Source organism: Polyodon spathula, chromosome 1, assembly GCF_017654505.1.
Source record: "Polyodon spathula isolate WHYD16114869_AA chromosome 1, ASM1765450v1, whole genome shotgun sequence".
In the NCBI taxonomy this organism is placed as follows: domain Eukaryota; kingdom Metazoa; phylum Chordata; class Actinopteri; order Acipenseriformes; family Polyodontidae; genus Polyodon; species Polyodon spathula.
Window position 1 is genome coordinate 81,022,708 of NC_054534.1, and position 19,293 is coordinate 81,042,000.

Here is a 19,293-nt window from a genome sequence, read left to right on the forward strand (position 1 = left end):
TGAATTAAAATAAATTGCTGCTATTCAACCCATGTAATATGAAATAATATCCAAGTATAGGTGTGTAGTGAAAGAATTAAGCTGACAAATATACAAGAAAGGTATACCTCCAACACAATCATATAAGGACGAGATTTAAACTGACTTCGGACAAGGCCTCAGTACAGCACAGCGCATACGTTTGTATCAGAAAGCACGGATATCCATGGAGTTAATTCGAAAGAGATGAAAAGACTGACAAAACTTTACAATGTTTGGTATTTTACCTTTGTAAACAAGTGCTGACTCCACTCCCATTTGTCTTACTTCTGTCCAATGATAAGGGTTTCCACTCTATCACTGCACACTCCCTCAACGGGGGAAAAAGGGGGGGTTGCATAGCACATTGTACCTAGCAGGGCGCATCCATCTTGTCTTTCAGTACCCCTCCCCCATCTCACACTATCTCTCCTAATCTCCTGCCTTTTGGCGTTTAGCTCAGACGACCATCTGTGACTGAGTCGTGTTAGGCTATGCAAAACTGCACATAGAAATAGCACAGTAATGTACAGAAACTTAATATAAAAACAACTGAATTAGCAAGCACATTAAAACAACTATAAAAGACACACACATAATGTAAAACTTAGAATTAATAATATAATTAATACCTCATGTAGAAAGTCATCACTACAGATGAAGAGAAGGTGCTCCAAACTCTCAATCATTCTTTGTTTCATTTTAGAGAGCATAATTTAACCCTTTATAGACCTCACTCTGTGCAGCACCACTTGCTCATGTGACTGAAGTAAATGCACACATTGACATACGTGAAGCTTTACTTATATATTTACTTATATACAATATATATTTATTAGTAAGACCTATTTCTGTCTTACAGTAGCTTGAAATACACATCAATGTGTAAGCTGTCATTTGGAACAATTGGGTTATCATGTAAGAAGTACCCTACCATTAAAACATTTATAATTACCATTTTGTAAGTAAATCCAGGGCGCCCAATGGATCTGGATACAAATACAGCGGAAGAAGTTGCACAGTAATTGGAGACGCCGATGGGTTCTTTAGTGTGAAATGCTTCATCTGTTTGGTGGAAATAGCAATTGAAACTGTATCAGTGCTGTGTTTAAAAACAGTCAGAGTAATGTCTTTAACAATTAAAAGAAGGTGGCAAATCAGAATCCTTTTCTACGACTTACATATTTTATAAATAAAAACAAAACATTGCCATAATGTTGCTTGGCACAGCACTTGCCATTTACTGACCCTGTATTTAGTTTCAGAAACTGTTTATTGTATATATTTCCAGACCTTGCTGTCGTTGACCAGAGTAGCACCAAAGTCCATTGTGACACCAGTTTCCATTGGTAGTCGTGGCCAGCTGTAAAACAAAATCTAATAATCTCAACAGAACATCTAACTTCCAAGGTCTTCCTGCAGCCTAATTTTACAGCTACAACATGTAAAGGGAGGTCAAGTAGCCACAGGCATTCTTAATCCTCAGCTCTAACCATAGATCACAAAATATACAATTTAATCAAATCCTATTTACCAGTGTCTATATTCTTTTTTTCAATATACCTCTGTTGCAGAATGGATATCATAGAGTTAGAAATATAACTCCTAGTGCAAGCTTCACAAAACACAGCCGGCAGACTGAACACAAGAACCATTCAAAATGCTGCAAATCAAAATCTATATGTTAGCCAGTAAGTTCAGGCTCGACTAACTGAAGGTTTCTGACATTCATAAAATCCATGTTTAAATTACCTGCAGGTCTTTAGGTCCTTTCTGTTTTGCCACATGTTGCACAGTTCTGTAGCAAGAGCGATGTCTACCTTCCAGGTGCTAGAGTCCAACAGGAGGCTCTTCTGCCACTGAGGACTCGCTGCCACACCAAACAAGTCATGCACCAAACATAGCATTCAAAATGCACAATTATTAGTAGTAGCACTATTACTGTTATGTAGCTTAACAACCTTAAACTACTTTTTTGTCTGCATCTTTTTCCATCACAGAAATATAGTAATTTAAGCATAGTGACTTCTTTAAAAAAAATAAAGAAATAAAACATAATTAACAAATATTTTAAAGTAACTTCATCTCTTAAACTAATGTCACCATATCTCATATTTTCATAAACTTTTTTTTTTAATTAGCATCTCGTTTGTTTTATTTTACAGTGTCAGACATTGTTCTGATTCTTTTCAGTTGCTTGATTTATGCGTCACAACAAATAATGTGCCACTGTCAACCTAAAGTATAAGGAGAGCACATACAATGCACAGTAAATGTTCAGAGCCTTATTCTGTATGGTGACGGATGGACGCTATGTGCACTACTTCACAATGCCCCTTGTGATTTGATAGGAAATGTTGAGGGTTCATCTTACCTGGGTCAGGCATCCCTAGGAGACACCGAGTATTGCACTCTGCACTGGCCTCAAAACTCAAATCCCCCTGCGTGTGATAAAGAACAATGCATGCACTGAGAAATTTGTCATCAGATAATTAACAGATCAATACAAAAATGTATGCAAGTAACATACATACATCCTCCCTCACAGCTGTAAATACAAGATCTGAGCTAGCGGAACACCATGACCTACATCCACCATATAAATACTATGTACAAATGCATGACATACATACTCTTACACTCCAGAGTGACCTGACATACTTTCATAACAAATCTAGATATATGTAAAAACATACATCTGCAGCATTTAGATGTGCTGCCAGTTTAGATCAATTTAACAAATATAGCCAATTATTTAAATAGGAAAACTATGAATTACTTATCTTATACTTTATTATGAATAAATCAAGCTATGGACAGTAAAAGTACCTTTGACATGGTGGAACAAATCTGTAGTGGTATCTCCAAAGAGAAACCAGCACTAGTGACCAGGACCAGGCTGGTCATCACATTCACTGGAGCATTCCTGGCTGTGAACTGCAAAGAGAACACCTTCCAGCAACCAGGAGGCAGAGTCACTGGGCCACTGAAGTTCAGAATCTAAACAGAAGAAAGGAAATACAATACATAAGTATATTAGAGTGTATTCCTCAGTAGGAACAATGATATTACTCCACAAATTGTGTTAAAAACACGCTGGAAAAAAATAGTCAAGGAATCTGTCAATAGCCTGGCTCATGAATAAGTATCCAGAAACGGCACAGACAGACATGCACTATGAAAACAGAAATATTCCAACTAAAATCAGAACCTTGAACAAAACTTTACCTTTAATAAGCCTTCCACTTCATGCGGTCTGATGATAGAATTTACATTGAAGGTAAAATCAAACTCATTTGTCAACCAAATGTCCAACAATCCTTCTTCATTCTGTTTCTGCTTCATGTGAAATACAGTTGGAGGTTCATAGCCAGAACTACAACAAAAAACAAAACAAAACAATATTGTACGCTTGGCTTTTCCATATCATGCACTTGTATACACTGATGATGGTTCAACTTTCCAATTTTTGCACTACCAATGTGCTGCAGGGAAGGACAGGGCAGGGCAAAGGGCAGTGCAGCAGTCAGGAGTGTGCAATTTGTATCACCCATTGCAGTGGACAACAAGATTTGTGTGATGGACAACAAGTTTCGCATTTATACTTTGTCCGTTGGACAAGTACTTTTTATTTATTTGGTTTTCCTATGTTTATTCTGCTGTTAGAAAGACACTCCACTGTGTCTCCAAACTGCACTGAAAGGAACATTTCCTTAAAGTATGTTTGCTGAGGTGAGGTGGGGTCACAGGGAACCTTTTGTGTAATTTAGTGAACCAGTCAAGCTACAAGGCTAGATCTGCCAGTTAATCCCTATTTGATTAATTGCGTTCACTGTTAAAGGAGGAGTTTTCCTTGAGGGCCTCAGTGTCTTCTGGCTTCTGTTCCACCCAAGCTCTCAATTACTTAACTGGTCTAATTATTTGATTATCTGGACACATTTAACACTTCTCTTCAGGCCTCAAAATGTTTCATAGGTAGTGTAGCTTGAATCAAGTGCATTTTTAAAACCATCAACTGTAAAATACCTTGAAAAATATTAAATGTCAAAATCAACAAACAATTAGCTCAATTATGGTAACAGAGATTAAATTGGAATGAAAACCAGAAGATCCTGTGGCCCTCGAGGACTGGAGTTTGACACCCCTGCTCTAAAGCTATGTATTCAGAGTTCGATGTGTCTTTACTGTCACCACAAAACTATGCCATGTTTTTAAAAAGCTTGGTAATACCTCAGTCACCATATTAGCTTCCGTGTACCTGTACATGTTTACTTACCGATCTGTGATGTGGAATGCTGGGTATGTTTTTAATGTGTAGCTGCCTTTCAGTACCTGCATACTGATTTGACCCAAGCACTTGTTATTATCACGTGAGTTGGCTGAAAAAAAAACAAAACAAAACAAAATAAAAAAAACAGACCAGTAACGGTTATAAACCAATGCAAAAATGCTCTGATAAGTCTGGAATTCTGTGTGGTGGTGGTTGGGAGGGTATAATTGAACCTTTGGCCTGATTTTATGTTATCATATGTGATCAGCATTATCAAACAAAACAGAACCAATTAAACATAATAAACAACTTTCTTTAGTTCGTGGATGCCAGTCAGACAACATACATACCTTTACATACTACTGAGGCAACATGTGTGAAATTTGCTGCAGAAGCACTCAATGGCACAGGCTCAAATTCTACAGTGCTTTCAGTCTTTGAAACAATTTCTATTCCCTAGAACAAAAACAACCAAGTAAAGATCATCATTTAAAAGGTTGACATGACAATAATCTGTGCATGTTAAGTACTAAGTATTTTTTATTTAACGACAAAAAAAAAAACTACAACTTAGCAGAGACATTCAGTACAATACAAGAATTGATTTCTTACCTTTACATACAAAAGTCTGGCTCCTGAATTCAAAATATAAATATTAATCTTTGGCTCCCCTGAAAAAAGAAACGGCAACATTTAAAACAATGTCAACGTCCTTGAGAGTATTTAAACTTTTACACTGGCAGGCTTCAATGCATCAATTGTTCACAGTGGTGTTCACCGTTATTTGGCAGTTGAAACTAATTTGTTTGGGCATATTTATTAGAGAGAGACAGAGAGAGAGAGACTGACTTTTATTGGAGAAATACTATGATTTCCCACTAGATGGCACTCAATTATCACTTCAAACTATTACTTGTTTCAGGACATAACTTCAGACTGCGCGTCTGTAGAGAAAATGACAATACAGTACTATTAATTTGTGTAACATTAATCACTAATGTGTAACATTAATCACTAAACTAAAAATGAAAATGTCACATCATCCTGCTCAGATTTCTTGAATATTTTGTGTGTTTCAGAAGGATATATTAAAATTCAACTAAAGTGTTGTATAAACCACATAATGATCTAGTATACTTACACAATCCATACTCAACTGTTGGTATTACAAACAGCACAGAAATATTTTCTAGTATATACTGCTTCAGCTTCTCAAACTCTTCATGTTTATCTCTTTTTTCAGACAGACTGATTTGTACCACAAGCTTTTTGTCCATCACAAAGGAGAACCCCTGGGAAATAACAGGAAACAACAGGAAAACATTCCAGTCAAGGAAAAAAAAAAAAAAAAAAGCCAGGCGTTAAGGCCTACTTCAATATACAGTAATGTCCTGCCGAAAGTTACTTAAAATTACAGTGTCTATGCACTGCCTGTTTCGCTGCCAATATACTTCCATAGCTTGATTTTGTCATTTAGATACCTGCATCTAGGTGCAGTCAGCCATGTCTGAGCATGACAGTCCTAAGACCAAAAACTCTCAACTCATGGAGGGGATGGACATTGCTAATCTTATGTTCAAACAGCTAACTTCCCAATGTTTTGGTATGTTTAACATACCCTGTCAAGGGAAAGTATGTTTGAAAACAAACATTGGAGGTATTTATAGGCTTCTGACACCATGCCACACATTTATTTCTCTTAAAATCTAATGTCTTTGTATCTAGTCTATCCATGTTATTTTTTTGTTCTTCTATACTGTACGTCATCTAATTTAATTTTTTCTCAAACCACAAACGTTAGGTCATCCATGGTGTGTCTGTTCCTTGTAAAATGCTGAACTATTGGTTCATTTTCTTTTGTATATGTTATATTTGATAGGTGGTTCTGCATTCTTTTATATAATGATGTACCCGCCTCTCCTACTACATATTTTATTACATTTTATGCAAAATATACCATATTCAAGGTTGCTATCCTTGCATGATGGATTTTTTTAAGACTGAATATTTATTTTCTTTATTTGCGATTTCACACTTATCTTTACCAGTATATTTGCATACTTTGCATGTGCCTTTTTTACATTTCCCTACATCTTAATTTGCCCTATAACACAAATAAGAACACTTTTTGTCACTGTTTATGTTACACTTCTAATATACCACAGATTCATTTTGTGTAGACTTTTACCTGAGAACATCTATAGCCTTTATTCGGTAAACCGCATTCGAGTTGCAGTCCCAGAATGCGGATACTGGATGCATCTTCCTGGAAGCACAATAAAATTGTGAATTAGATACTGCTCTATCACATGAGGATATTCCAGTAATACTTCAAATATTCAGTGTCATTCCACGCAGACCTTACAGACATTAAGTGTTACTAATAAACCAAATGCGATCTTTATTTTAGGTTGAGTTACATCTGTACTCAAACCTGGATGTGGGTCCGTACTCAAGCAACTTGACCCCTAAGAAAAGCAGAGATAAAGAAGTGGAAAATAGTAGCACTTGCCATAAAAAATAGTAGCATCTGACCAGTAAAATAATTACCTGGTGAGTGCAGCGAAGCGCTATTTTTTTTATTTTTTCATGATCAGGTGCTGCTAGCACCTTCAAAATTAAGATGAAATCACAGAAGGAAGTCAAATCAAATCTGGACTGAAATATTCAGCCTCCAAATATAGATAATTGAACATTTACAAAAAAAGGCTAATTCAATCAGGGATCAAATTACAGGTGTCACCTGTGAACCTGAATGGTAACTACATTTTACACTTTCTTTGCTGATGGCAGACAGTGGAAGGTTTTGTCCTTGATCAGGTACTTTTCTACAATTTAGCTAACAGTCACTAAAATAAGCATGTAATTATTACAGCATGTAAAATGCAATTTTTCATATTGTCAGAACAGACTGGAATGTTATACTTGGACAAATGAATAAATAACAATAACTACATAGAAAATAGAACTTAAAAAAAAAAAAAAGCAGGACACTGACAATCGTTCACATAATACATATTATTTAGTAATTTGGTTAAGGCTTATATTTAAAAAATACACAATATACTAATATATTATATAAGCAACACAACAAATTCAGCCACACACAGTTAGTCAACAAGCATAAAAGTTAATTTTTTGTTGATTCATTAATAATGTAAATAATGATTTAAAAACTTGATTGATTCCTATGGTAGTACGATCAAGAATGACTGATTCTGATTAATAAAAGTGGTTTATGGCAGCGGTTTTTGTGCGGCCTGATTCGCACTTGCTGGCGATGTTTGAGACCGGAAATGCTGCTTTGCAAAGTGGACCAATACGATCCGAAACAGCTATTGGAAGATTGTGCTGAACAATAAAGTTTGCAAAAAGTGCCTCTGCCTTTATCACTGCATTATCTTCGCCTGTACTCGCCACAAATTCACGCACAGATTTATGATTTCCAGTAGATTTTGCCAATTGCTGATGTTTTTTTTTTTAACCTACACGATTGATGCAATCGTGACGTCCACCGTGTTTCACCGAGAAGTCAATAGTCACAGTCGCTATGTGAGTAAGAGATTTTACTTGTTTTAATAAAAGGCCATTTCTGTATTGTATTCCTGTGTATATTTCTGGCAGGATAGCCGACTTCTTTTAGACAGAGGAGAGTAGGGCATTTTTTTTATATCTGGCTGGTGATGAAACCTGAATGATTGTATAAGGCAACGGCGCAGCAGTTTCTCTAGGACCCCCTACACCAGTTGCTAAGCAACCCAGCTCACCGCTTTTAGTAAAATGCCAGTGAAATATATTATTAAGAATAATATGTATATATAAATAGACAGGAAAAGACAGACACGGTCTGTTGAAACAGTATTTTTATGTATATAGGCTATATGTATTTTATATATATAAAATGTATAACTTAATATATATATATATATATATATATATATATATATATATATATATATATATATATATATATTTTTTAAAAAAAAAAGATGTATATTCGTTTTCATAGGATAGTTTTCGTAGGATCACACCCTTCGTCGTAGCACCGTATTTCACCCTCCAAAAATAGTAACTTCTACGGCAAAATCATAGCACTTGCCATCTCTGGAACAAGAGTTTCTTATCCTTGGCAAGTGTGCACACTATAACTTTGATTCACAGATTTCTAATGCCTGGGTAGTGTTTTAGTTTAGTCTCTCCACTTAGATTGATAGATTACTGTAATTATCAAGGACTGTTTCAAGAAGCCACCTGATTGATACTGACCCAAGCAGTATAATACTGTACCAAGTGGCACTACTGTATAGGCAGTGCCTACATATGACATGCTGTACTGATATCTGCAATTCAATGAAACACTGGGTTGTATTGTAAAATTAAAAATCCTTTAATAACAATTAAAAAAAAAAACCTGCAATTTTTAGGAATGGCCTAAAGGTTTCCTCTGAGAGTTGCTGGTCTAATACAGGTCACCAGCAGTACTGAAGGGTGGAAATATTCTAACAAACTGGGAGCTTTTTTTGTTTCATTCCAATAATAATATGAAGGTTCTGTTATGATATTAAAGAACCTCAATGTGAAAGCATATTTGTTCTAGAATGGGGGTGCCCAATCACAGTCCTGGAGGGGCATTCCTCTCCAGGTTTAACAGGTAAAATGAGATAATGATCTACTTCAGGGCTGGATGGAGGTTTAACTGATTCAGTTAAACAATTTAAAACGGGGTTGGAACAAAGACCTGGGGCCATATGACAAACGCATCCTAAGTGACATTCTTATCTTCAGAGACAGAATGTTCTAACTGAAATGTTGGAGAGTTGATATTATAGAAAATGCTCTCCTCACTTATTTTCCTATCTTAATTTAAGATAGGAAATAGCACATTACAGAATGTTCCTAACTTGTCATGTCCTAAGTTTCTTTCCTAAAATTTAGGACTCGGGGGAACCTTTCCTATCTGTTGGTTAGAAAAAGAAAATTGTTCGTTTGCAAGATCTGAATACACCATGCAAAACACAGAAGAACAAGATGTACATCGTGTTGTTATGCTTTGCATTTTAAGTTTTGTATTGAACTAATATTTGATCATTTTGGTCTTATTATATACAGCATATTCTATAGTGAACCACAATGATCCATTAGTATATTTTGGGATGTGTACCTTTAACAGTAAGCTACATGTAAATGTCTAGATTTAGTCCCACTTCCCTTGAGAGATGTGTTCTGGAGTTGGATGCAGTCACAAGATACTGTCGGTGATTACGATAATTATGATAATTGACATTTGAACCTTTACTGAAGAGTAAGAAATGAAGTATTCTGTGTTGACTCTGCCGTGTTATTGTATTACACAGAGAGATGCTCCACTGAACTATAACCAGCAGATAATATATGTAATGTAACTAGACAAATACAAGTTTGGACTTGAATGTACATAATTATATTACACACTTTCTATCACACCGGAGGCATGAACATCACAGTACTGTTCTTACTTTTAGCTTTACTTTAGCCTGTCAGATAGGGATGCCAACACACAACGAACTAAAATATAATGGTGTTTATGACTGAATAATTAGGCACTGCTGACTTAAGAAATGCTTTTGTAATACCAATTTAGGAAAAATCCTATCGTAGCCATGAAAGATAAGAAAGGAAAGCAAGTAAGGAAATTGTTCTGTAATACAGCCTTGCTGAAGGACCAACATTGGCCACCCTATTCTAGAAGAACCTTTTTTTTTTTTTTACCAAGCAGTTTTATGGAAGAATGAAGGGTATGTCAATTAACATTGGACTTATTTGTTCACAGGACTATGTACTTCCTAACACTAAATATGCTACAAAGGAAGACCACTGACTACAGACTCTTTACCAGCACACCCTGTCAGGCTTTTTTATAGGGGCTTGTGCTTGCAGAACAAATGAAAAAACATTTTTATGTAAAATAAAAATGTGTTTGCACTTTCTAATTGCATTGGTCATATACAATGAGCTTGGTCTATTAAAAGCAACGCTGTCTATATAAAACAAACTGACCAAACAACTACTAATTCAATGGCTATATCCAATCTTGAAGCAATCTTTCCAAATTAATAAGATCCTATAAAAACTGTCTGAATCTAACACACGTTCTATACACTTACTCTAACTTTTTAAATTGTATTCTAAATGACATGTATTGAAACTTGGACTTTAATGCAGTACATAACTTGTTAGATTAGACAGTTTAAATCTGCCATGTCCCTGCTGTAAATGGTTTTGAAACTATCCCAGGTTCTTAACCACTCTTAAACATGACCCTATGTAAACAGCTCTTAAACAAATAAAAACACTTGAATTGGTCTACCACGATATTCTTGTTCTCTTTCACCACACAAAATAAACATCACTGCATTAAGCATTCAAAACTGGATACCAAGCATTCGTTGAATGCTGTATCTCCGCCCATGAAAACTAAAATAAAATTGTTTCCTGGTTAAAAAAAAAAGTTCCTGTGTTTTTCCGTAAAAGAGGCCATGGAGTTGTATTAGGTTTTGCTGTGCCTACACTAAAAGCTAATTACAATCAATCTAAGTATTTCAAATGTAAAAATAATGTACTGGAAAAATTTGGAATCCTTAAATAAATTAATTAAAAAGAGTATAAAACAGTAATCAAGCTATCTTTTTCAAAAGCAATAAGTCAATGATTAAGCAATTAATGTGTTTTATTTATTTATTATTCTAGTACATTTAAAATAATTTATGTAATTTAGTCAATGTTCAAGTAATTCTATTGAGTACATAATTTTTCTCCCCCAAAGTATGCACATATTAGTACCCTGCCAATGGAGAAGAAACTAGACAACACAACATAGCAGGTAAATTATGGGTTCATTCCTTAAAAGTATGTGAGCAATGCACTAGAGACGGTGTGGTAATGAAAACTGTCAACAGAGAAGAAACTGGAAGTCCCAATGTGCTGGAGCATGACAGGTACAGTAGTTGCAAATGAGTGTGTATCCTTAAAACAGCTGCCCTGTCAAAGCCCTCGTCCCTTATGAACTAAAACCTGTAACAAACAAAAACAAAAAGCAAAAAACTAAAATTGTAATAATTCTGCTTAGACCTGTTCATACATTAAACAGGTCAACAGACTGTGACTGAGGGAAATTATGACACATTATTTTAAGTCATTGTCCTTAGATACAGTAAATATGAAACCTGTTATTGTGTCAGCAAACAGTCACTGTGAAATGGCGTCCAAAAACATCACCATTTAACTAGATTTGTTTATTTACGTTCTATGTGCGTGTGTGTCCTGTAATGTTTGGGTGTCACAGGGAAGCAGCAGATGCAAACGGGCAATGAGAAATTTCATCACAATTATATCATGCCTTGCACAAAAATAAAAACAAAGTGCGTCAAAGATATACACCCACTGCCACACCTATAAAAAGAAAATCAGAGCATAAAAAAGTGAAATCACCTGTCCTTAGCAAGTTTCACCATTGAATACGTGCTTCTTAAGCTATAAGTACAAATGTAAGTGGGTCAAAACAATCAGATTTTGAAACGTTACCAATTAAGATGTAGCAGTGGGATTGTAGTCTCCTGCACAATTAGACTTAGAGGTACAGCTGGCACAGATAGAAAATCCTGCCACAAAAGACAGATGAATATCAGGGTACCCTTTCAGGTCATTTTAAGGTCACCGTGATAGTGCAACGTTAAATTACTAAATACAAAAAACAAAAAATTTAAATGAAGACGCCACTCACCTCGAGACAGTTAATATATTTGCCCCCTTTCTGCCTATTTTGATGTGAGAACTATGAAAAGCTAATTTTAAACAGCAGCACTGAAGCCACAGTTGGCTGATAAACAATTTGAAATGTATGACTGTGACAAGGAGTACCTGTTGTAATTCGCTCTCCCGACCACCAGCAGTGCTCTGTAAGGCTGACTGCGATTGGGTCAGGAGGCTGAACTCTGACCAGACCGGGAGTGTCGGGTCAGACAGCCATCTTGGCCCGATGTGGAACCACGCAGCTGCCGAGTCCCATCATTGTAATCAGCTGTGCTGTGCTTGCCGATTAGCTGGCATGGGGCAGCGCGCTGGTTGCAGGGGCGGGACTCTGCAGTATTTAGGCAGTGTGGTTTTGCCATTCGGTCCTGACTAAAACACAGAAGAGACACGCTGTGCTTTGTTGTTTTGTTTTTACAACCTGCTGTAATCCACAGAATGCTGAAGCTTTGGAAAACCCTGGTGGATTACCGCGGTGAAGAAACCCAGGACTATTCTTTATCCCTCGGAAGGGAGCCGAGGGGCAGTGAGAGGAAACCCCCTGCAGCAGCACAGAGAAACCGCAATGTTTTTTTGTAACCACAATGTTTTTGTTTACTCTTTTTATTTAAAACCCGAGTTTACAATTGCTGGTATTCCAGGTAGTTTTCTTATTTGTTTTCTGCAATACTGGACTGTTTATTTTTTGTTGGGTGTTGTTATAAAATCCTGCCCAGATACCACTGCTGGTACAGTGCTCCAGGACTAAAATCCTGCCCAGTTACCACTGCTGGTACAGGGCTCCAGGACTAAAATCCTGTCCAGATACCACTGCTGGTACAGGGCTCCAGGACTAAAATCCTGCCCAGACACCATTGCTCCATTGCTGATACAGGGCTCCAGGACTGAACGTCACTTCTGGCTCCTGTGTGCTGTAATTTCTGGTCTTTCCCTAAGCTCCGCCCACTACCCTCTTACTATGAGCAAATGGCTAAAGAAGATCATAGACATGTTTGGGAACTTTGGTTTCAGAGTATCCAAAATTAGAAAGCAAATTTGTATATATTAATTTACTTATCTCTGCGACGATAAACCAAAACATGCTGTTAGAAAATCAATCTGTCAGTGTGGCAAAGTGCCCGCCCCTGTGTGTATTTTGTGTTGCGTGTTAATGTTGGGTGCATAGTCATTGGTGCACAGGATATAAACGGGTCTGTGCAACATGAGTGTTTAAAATGTATATTTGTATTTAGGCATGAGGATTGCACAGCACTTCACGTGCAAGTAAAACGTAATATGTGAGCACGGGGAACTGCACTTTATCAATTCACGTGCAGTTGTACCGCTACTCCAATTGAATGATTGACTAGCAATTGAGTCTCGGTACAGCTGCATAAAAGCAGCATGTTTTCACTCACACGGGGTTGTGTGTTCAGGATTGGAGAACGGGGGAGAGAGAGAGAGAAGCATAATTATAAATATCAATTGCTACGAGTGCTGGAAGCACCAGCACCGTACTTGTTTTGTGTAGCGTTCGTCCACCCTGTTTTGTTAGTGTCTACTCATTTTGTTTGTCTATTTATTTTGGCCTCACGTGCAGTGTGCTGTTTTTGTTACAAATCTTTTATTTTCTGACTGACTGTTTATTTATTAAATGCTGAGCGAGACCATTCGTTCAGCTCTACCAAACTCCACCTCTTTGTCGTTTATTTCCTGGTTCCTCCTTCTGGTCTTATGTCCCCCACTCTGGCCGTCTTTGTGACACGTGGTGTCATCGTGGGATTACTAGTGCCTTATAGACACAGACCAGAGCAGAAACCGCAATTTCTTGTTTTAAAAGAAAAAAAAAAAGAAGTCAGAAGACGCTGTCAGTTTGAGGGGCTGTATCCAGGACAATGCTGGGGTGGAGGCCCAGACCATGCCCATAGCCATCTGGGTCCTGTGGCTGATGGACAGGGAGCGATGAGAGGCATACGAGAGGGGAACACACCCCAAATTCCCTGGAGGCATATATAAATAGAACAGCAGCCCAGGTAGCAGGGTCTCCAGCGCCCAGGCAGGGGACCGCGAGAGTACAGCGCCCAGACAGGGGGACCACGAGAGTCCAGCGCCCAGACTGGGGGAACGCAGGGATCCAAAGCCCGAAAGGGAGCTGTTCCACTTCCACCAGCAGAGGGCGAGTGCCTGCTGGTATCACTTCCCCTACCGTCACCACCTGGAGGAGAGGAGCAGGTGATTCCTCTACTTTCATCACCTTCCCCTGCAAGTGAGGGAGAGTCGCACCAGTCCCCTGCAAGTGAGGAAGAGCCGCACCAGTCCCCTGTAATAAGGGTAGACTACACGCTGCTCCCACCTCCACCGCCAGGAGACTACACGCCTCCGTCACTTCCATTGGCAGGAGCAGAGCAGCAGGAGCTGCCTCGGCCTCCGCCACCTTCACTGGCAGGAGACTACATGCCTCTGCCACCTCCACCGGCAGGAGCAGAGCAGCAGGAGCTGCCTCTGCCTCAGTCACCTCCACCGGCAGGAGCAGAGCAGCAGGAGCTGCCTCTGCCTCCGCCACCTCCACTGCCCGGAGCAGAGCAGCAGGAGCTGCCTCTGCCTCCTCCAGCAGAGGGTGAATGCCTGCTGGGTCCCCGTCCACCAGCAGACGGTGAATGCCTGCTGGGTCCCCGTCCACCAGCAGAGGGTGAATGCCTGCTGGGTCCCCGTCCACCAGCAGAGGGTGAATGCCTGCTGGGTCCCCGTCCACCAGCAGAGGGTGAATGCCTGCTGGGTCCCCGTCCACCAGCAGAGGGTGAATGCCTGCTGGGTCCCCGTCCACCAGCAGAGGGTGAATGCCTGCTAGTATCACTTCCCCCATCATCACAAGGAGAGGAGCTGGCGCTGCATCTGCCTCCATCACCATCAGGGGAGAGGAGCAGGAGCTGCTTCTCCCTGCACCAGAAGGACCAGGAATAGATGCTAGCGGTCCTCAACAGCCCTTGCATAGGCTGCTGAGGGAAGCATAGGGAAGAACCGCCCGGCCGCAGTAGCCGAGAAGAGGGCCAACACCCGTATCCCATCTTGTCCTGACTCCCTGCCTCGCGTCGCCCAAGGATGCCTAACTCGCTTTGCCAAAGGATGCCTGCCTCACTTCGCCCAAGGATGCCTGCCGCTCCGCATCGCCTGGGTCACTGGAACTGCTTCACCTGGGGTTGCCAGCCGCTCCGCATCGCAATGGGGTTGCCATCTGCTCTGTATCAACTGGGGTCACTGGAACTGCTTCGCCAGGGGTCGCAGTCAGCTCTGCTTGGCCGCAGGGGTCAGTGTGGCCGGAGCCCCACCAGAGGGAGCTGCCGGCTATGAAAAAGGGGGGAGAGGTCAGGAGACCACCTTCCCCCACAGCAGTTTCGCTGCTGGAGATCTTGGGGGAGGTCTGGAGACCACCAACCCCAACACCCACCGAAGGAGTCAGTCTGGGATTTCCAGCCATTTCCGCTGCCAGTGGTACAGCAGGAGGAGTGATTCACCCCACTGACAGCAAGTCTGCTGACAGCATGGCCAGTAGCAGCCTGGCTACTGGCAACATTGCTGCCCATCAACCCCTTAAAGTCCCTGTTCTTGGCCCAGGACTTTGAGCGAGACTTTTGGGATTTTAAGGGGGGAGGTGGCCATTGAGGCCATGTGTGCTTTGCACAAGGGGTGGTATATGTGGCAAAGTGCCCGCCCCTGCGTTTATTTTGTGTTGTGTGTTAATGTTGGTGTATAGTCATTGGTGCACGGGATATAAACAGTGTAACACAAGTGTTTAAAATGTATATTTGTATTTAGGCATGAGGATTGCACAGCACTTCACGTGCAAGTAAAACGTAATATGTGAGCACGGGGGAATTGCACTTTATCAATTTTATTTATTTCCTGGTTTCTGTTTCTGGTCTGACATCCCCTACTCCGGCCGTCTTTGTGACAGTCAGTCTTCCCACATACATTTCAACTGAATATGCTTCGAGGTGGTAAAGGGTTATACATTTATGCAAAAATATATATCCATGCCAACTTATATAAAAATAAACACATTTCCTATGCAATGGGTTTGCAAAGACCACATAAATGTAGTTTATCGGAAACACAGTCTGACATAGGATTTTGCCTTGTTTCTAACAGCTACTGACTTCCTATACAGATTTCTAGATGTGATTGGGCAAACTTCCAAAAACACAATCCCCACTGAAGTTCCTGCAGTTAGACCAACATCAGCATTTGCTGACTGCCGTTGTCAGCTGTCACAGGCTATCAGATATCCAGAATTTCTACACCTGTAGGAACACTTAAGATAGCTGAGTTAGGGGTGAGTGTTGAATCCTAAACACATTTTAAAAAAGTAGAGTTTAATATCTTACCTGAGCTTGTGTTAACTGTATCTTCTGTATATGTGGGAAAATTAACACACTGGGCTTTTGCTGAGCCACATTTGAAGCGCCACTGGATACCCCAACTCCAAATATCTAAAAACAAAAAAGAAATCACAAAGTATTTTAATTATGATTTTTACTAGAGGTGGGTAACGACATAAAAATTGTATATGGATATTGTGCACGTATTTCAATAATGACATCGGTAATATCAAAGTCTTCCATAACACTGAAAAATATAATAACACAATTGCAATATAAAACATATATACAAATATAGACGTTAACAGATATTTACATATGAAAAGCAATAACTTACTTGAACTTAGTGATGCTTTGCTTCACTCCATGGCAAAAACAAGGTCTTGTTATATTGTTTTACTATTCCGTGCCATCATCAGCCATTCAAAACTGAAATATTTCTATACTTCACTGCGCACAAACTAGCCAATCCGGAAGTAATTTAATCTCTGCGTATAAATGCTGACTCACGAGACCTCTGAAAGTATTAAGTATGGTGTCATGCTGCATTTTGCATTATTTTGAGAGGTGTTTTGATGTTTTAAAAGTACATCTCATTTATAATACTGAAAGTTCATATTTTAACAGCAGCTGTAAAGTAATCACACAGACAAAATGCGCATATCTCAAAATAATGCCATTAATAGCTCAGCTTAATTCAACAATGCAACTGTGTCTATTCAATTTAGCTTAATGGTAAAACATGTAAAAACTGGTTATTTAAATCATTAAAATACTTAAATTGGATTTGTCATGAAACACTGACACTAGTGTTTCATATCTTTGGAGTATTAGGGTTCTAGAAAACGATTCAGAATCCCGTTCTAGTGGGCTCTAATAAACTGTAGATGCCTGCAGGAACATCCAGGCACCAGCTGTGAATCAAATTTAAAATCAATCTGCGCAACTGCTGGCTTTTGCTTTTTGACTTGCTGTATTTTTAACTGTAGTTTACATCTATTGGACAGTAAATACTAAACAAAGACACAATGGGCCCAAATTAATTTTATTATCCAGCAAAACCAACCAATTAATACTTTGCACCTACGAAAGCAACCAATCCTGTACCTGCAACTGCCAAGAGACAACAGGCTGTCAGCTCAACTGGAGCACAGACACAGCATCTTTCAACAACAACAACAAAGTGATATGCGGACAGTTCAGTAATATTGCTCCGTTCATATATAGACTCAAAGGCTTTGGCTGAAGGTAGAAACATGGTGACTTAGGAGGCATCTTAGGGTGGTATTTAATGCAAGATTATGCTAGTAGTTCAGACTATTTAATGAGATTGTATTTGTAATTCAGACTCATATACAGACTGTTCAGTAATTGCTTCGTTCATATCCTCAGACAATGTCCAGATTATTAAAACACTAATAAAAATAAATAATATTTCCTAACTAAAAAAAAGTAGTTTTTCTCTATATTTGTATGCCACCCTTGTAATGTTCTGAACTACTTTCTTACAATGTCTTTACTCAGCGGAAAGGTACCCGATGGATCTGTACAAGTTCAAGGTAAATTTAGGTTTCAAGGTGTGTTTTTATTTATTTATTTTTATTTTTATTTTTTTTAAAGAAAACAATAGTAAAAATATTTTTCCAAGTGATAGCGCCCTCTCCACAATGGCTCTACCATGTTATAGTTGATCTTGACTTTAGTTAGCGCTCTCGCCTTTGGCTCGGCACGCATAACTCACAAATTGGCCCCAATAATCATGTTATACCTGGTTTTATTAACTGCAGATTGTAAATTCACCAACATGTATTATATGAGAAAGAAAGTGAATTATTGATGCCGAGGTAAACACTAGAGTAGAATCTGCAAAAGGCAATTTAACTTCGAGATTAAGAACATCACCTGACAAAGTCACAGGTAATATAATGCTTTTGTTTGACTAGTGCTATCTTGTAATCTTTATGTTGTATATACATAATGAGATCACACTGAAATTAATGAAGCAGAGCTTGTTCAGTATAAACACTGGAACTGGGTGATTCATTCTCCACACTTTGTATAAATAGACATAATTGTTTGTTTCCACTGAATAACTTCAACTTAATCAAGGTGGTCAACAATAGAAATGATACACAGTAATACAGCTCACTATACTCCCAATGGCATGAAATTTATAAATCTACAGAATATAAAGGGCTTCAACTGGTGTTCTCAGTAGAATGAACAGAGTCCTTGCTTTATAAAACAGCTTTCTCTAACTTTTAAAAGCATTGCTTGGTAAAGTCTATGTTGGATATAATCCACCCCTGCAATATGAATGAGGCAGAAAGCCTACTTTGAATATCCTGCTATAAGAAGTTTGATATAAATCAGGGTGAAATAAATTGCAGCCGTAGGAAGCGTAGAAGTTGAAAGCTTTTTTTTTTTTTTTTTTTCCCCCCATTTTGCATGTTGCAGATGCTTTCCCATAGTCTTACATGTAGTTACATATTGAATGTACTTCTATCTGAGTCTATCTCAGCTCCATACAGACTGGGCAGTGTTACTGACCTGATATGACAGAACACCATGAGAGGACGTATTTATAAATAATGAATTTTCTACATGTCCTTCTTCTGTTGGCAGGAAGATGACCCTAAATAATGTTTTTCCTCTGGGTATAATCACCTGAAAAAGGTAAGCAGAAAACAACAACTAACAAAATCATAGAGCAAAAAGCCGCTCTGCCAGTCAGATGCATCCAGGTAATGATCATCTGATGCCCTGTGACCCAGCTTTCAGTGGAAATGACAGAATGGATTATTAATATGATTATTTCTTCTGTTTAGCACTTGTACTGTTTACACAATGAGCTAGAGCAGTCTG

At 38.8% G+C, this 19,293-nt stretch overlaps 1 protein-coding gene across 4 annotated transcripts in view; it reads right to left on the reverse strand.

Annotated features, from left to right (window-relative positions):
• The window catches only part of LOC121323031 (transmembrane protein 131-like), a 62,177-nt gene that overhangs the window by 12,201 nt on the left and 30,683 nt on the right, over positions 1-19,293 (reverse strand). For 3 of the 4 annotated variants that reach the window (XM_041263772.1, XM_041263750.1, XM_041263756.1), the window contains exons 6-18: positions 18,979-19,095; positions 16,435-16,539; positions 6,477-6,554; positions 5,430-5,580; positions 4,901-4,959; positions 4,639-4,744; positions 4,295-4,397; positions 3,247-3,394; positions 2,848-3,018; positions 2,393-2,459; positions 1,771-1,888; positions 1,312-1,381; positions 974-1,083 (exon numbers count right to left, since the gene is read on the reverse strand). In XM_041263772.1, the coding sequence (XP_041119706.1) occupies positions 974-1,083; positions 1,312-1,381; positions 1,771-1,888; positions 2,393-2,459; positions 2,848-3,018; positions 3,247-3,394; positions 4,295-4,397; positions 4,639-4,744; positions 4,901-4,959; positions 5,430-5,580; positions 6,477-6,554; positions 16,435-16,539; positions 18,979-19,095 (1,403 nt within the window). The remainder of the gene's footprint in view (positions 1-973; positions 1,084-1,311; positions 1,382-1,770; positions 1,889-2,392; positions 2,460-2,847; positions 3,019-3,246; positions 3,395-4,294; positions 4,398-4,638; positions 4,745-4,900; positions 4,960-5,429; positions 5,581-6,476; positions 6,555-16,434; positions 16,540-18,978; positions 19,096-19,293) is intronic. The other variant, XM_041263763.1, reaches the window with a different exon arrangement.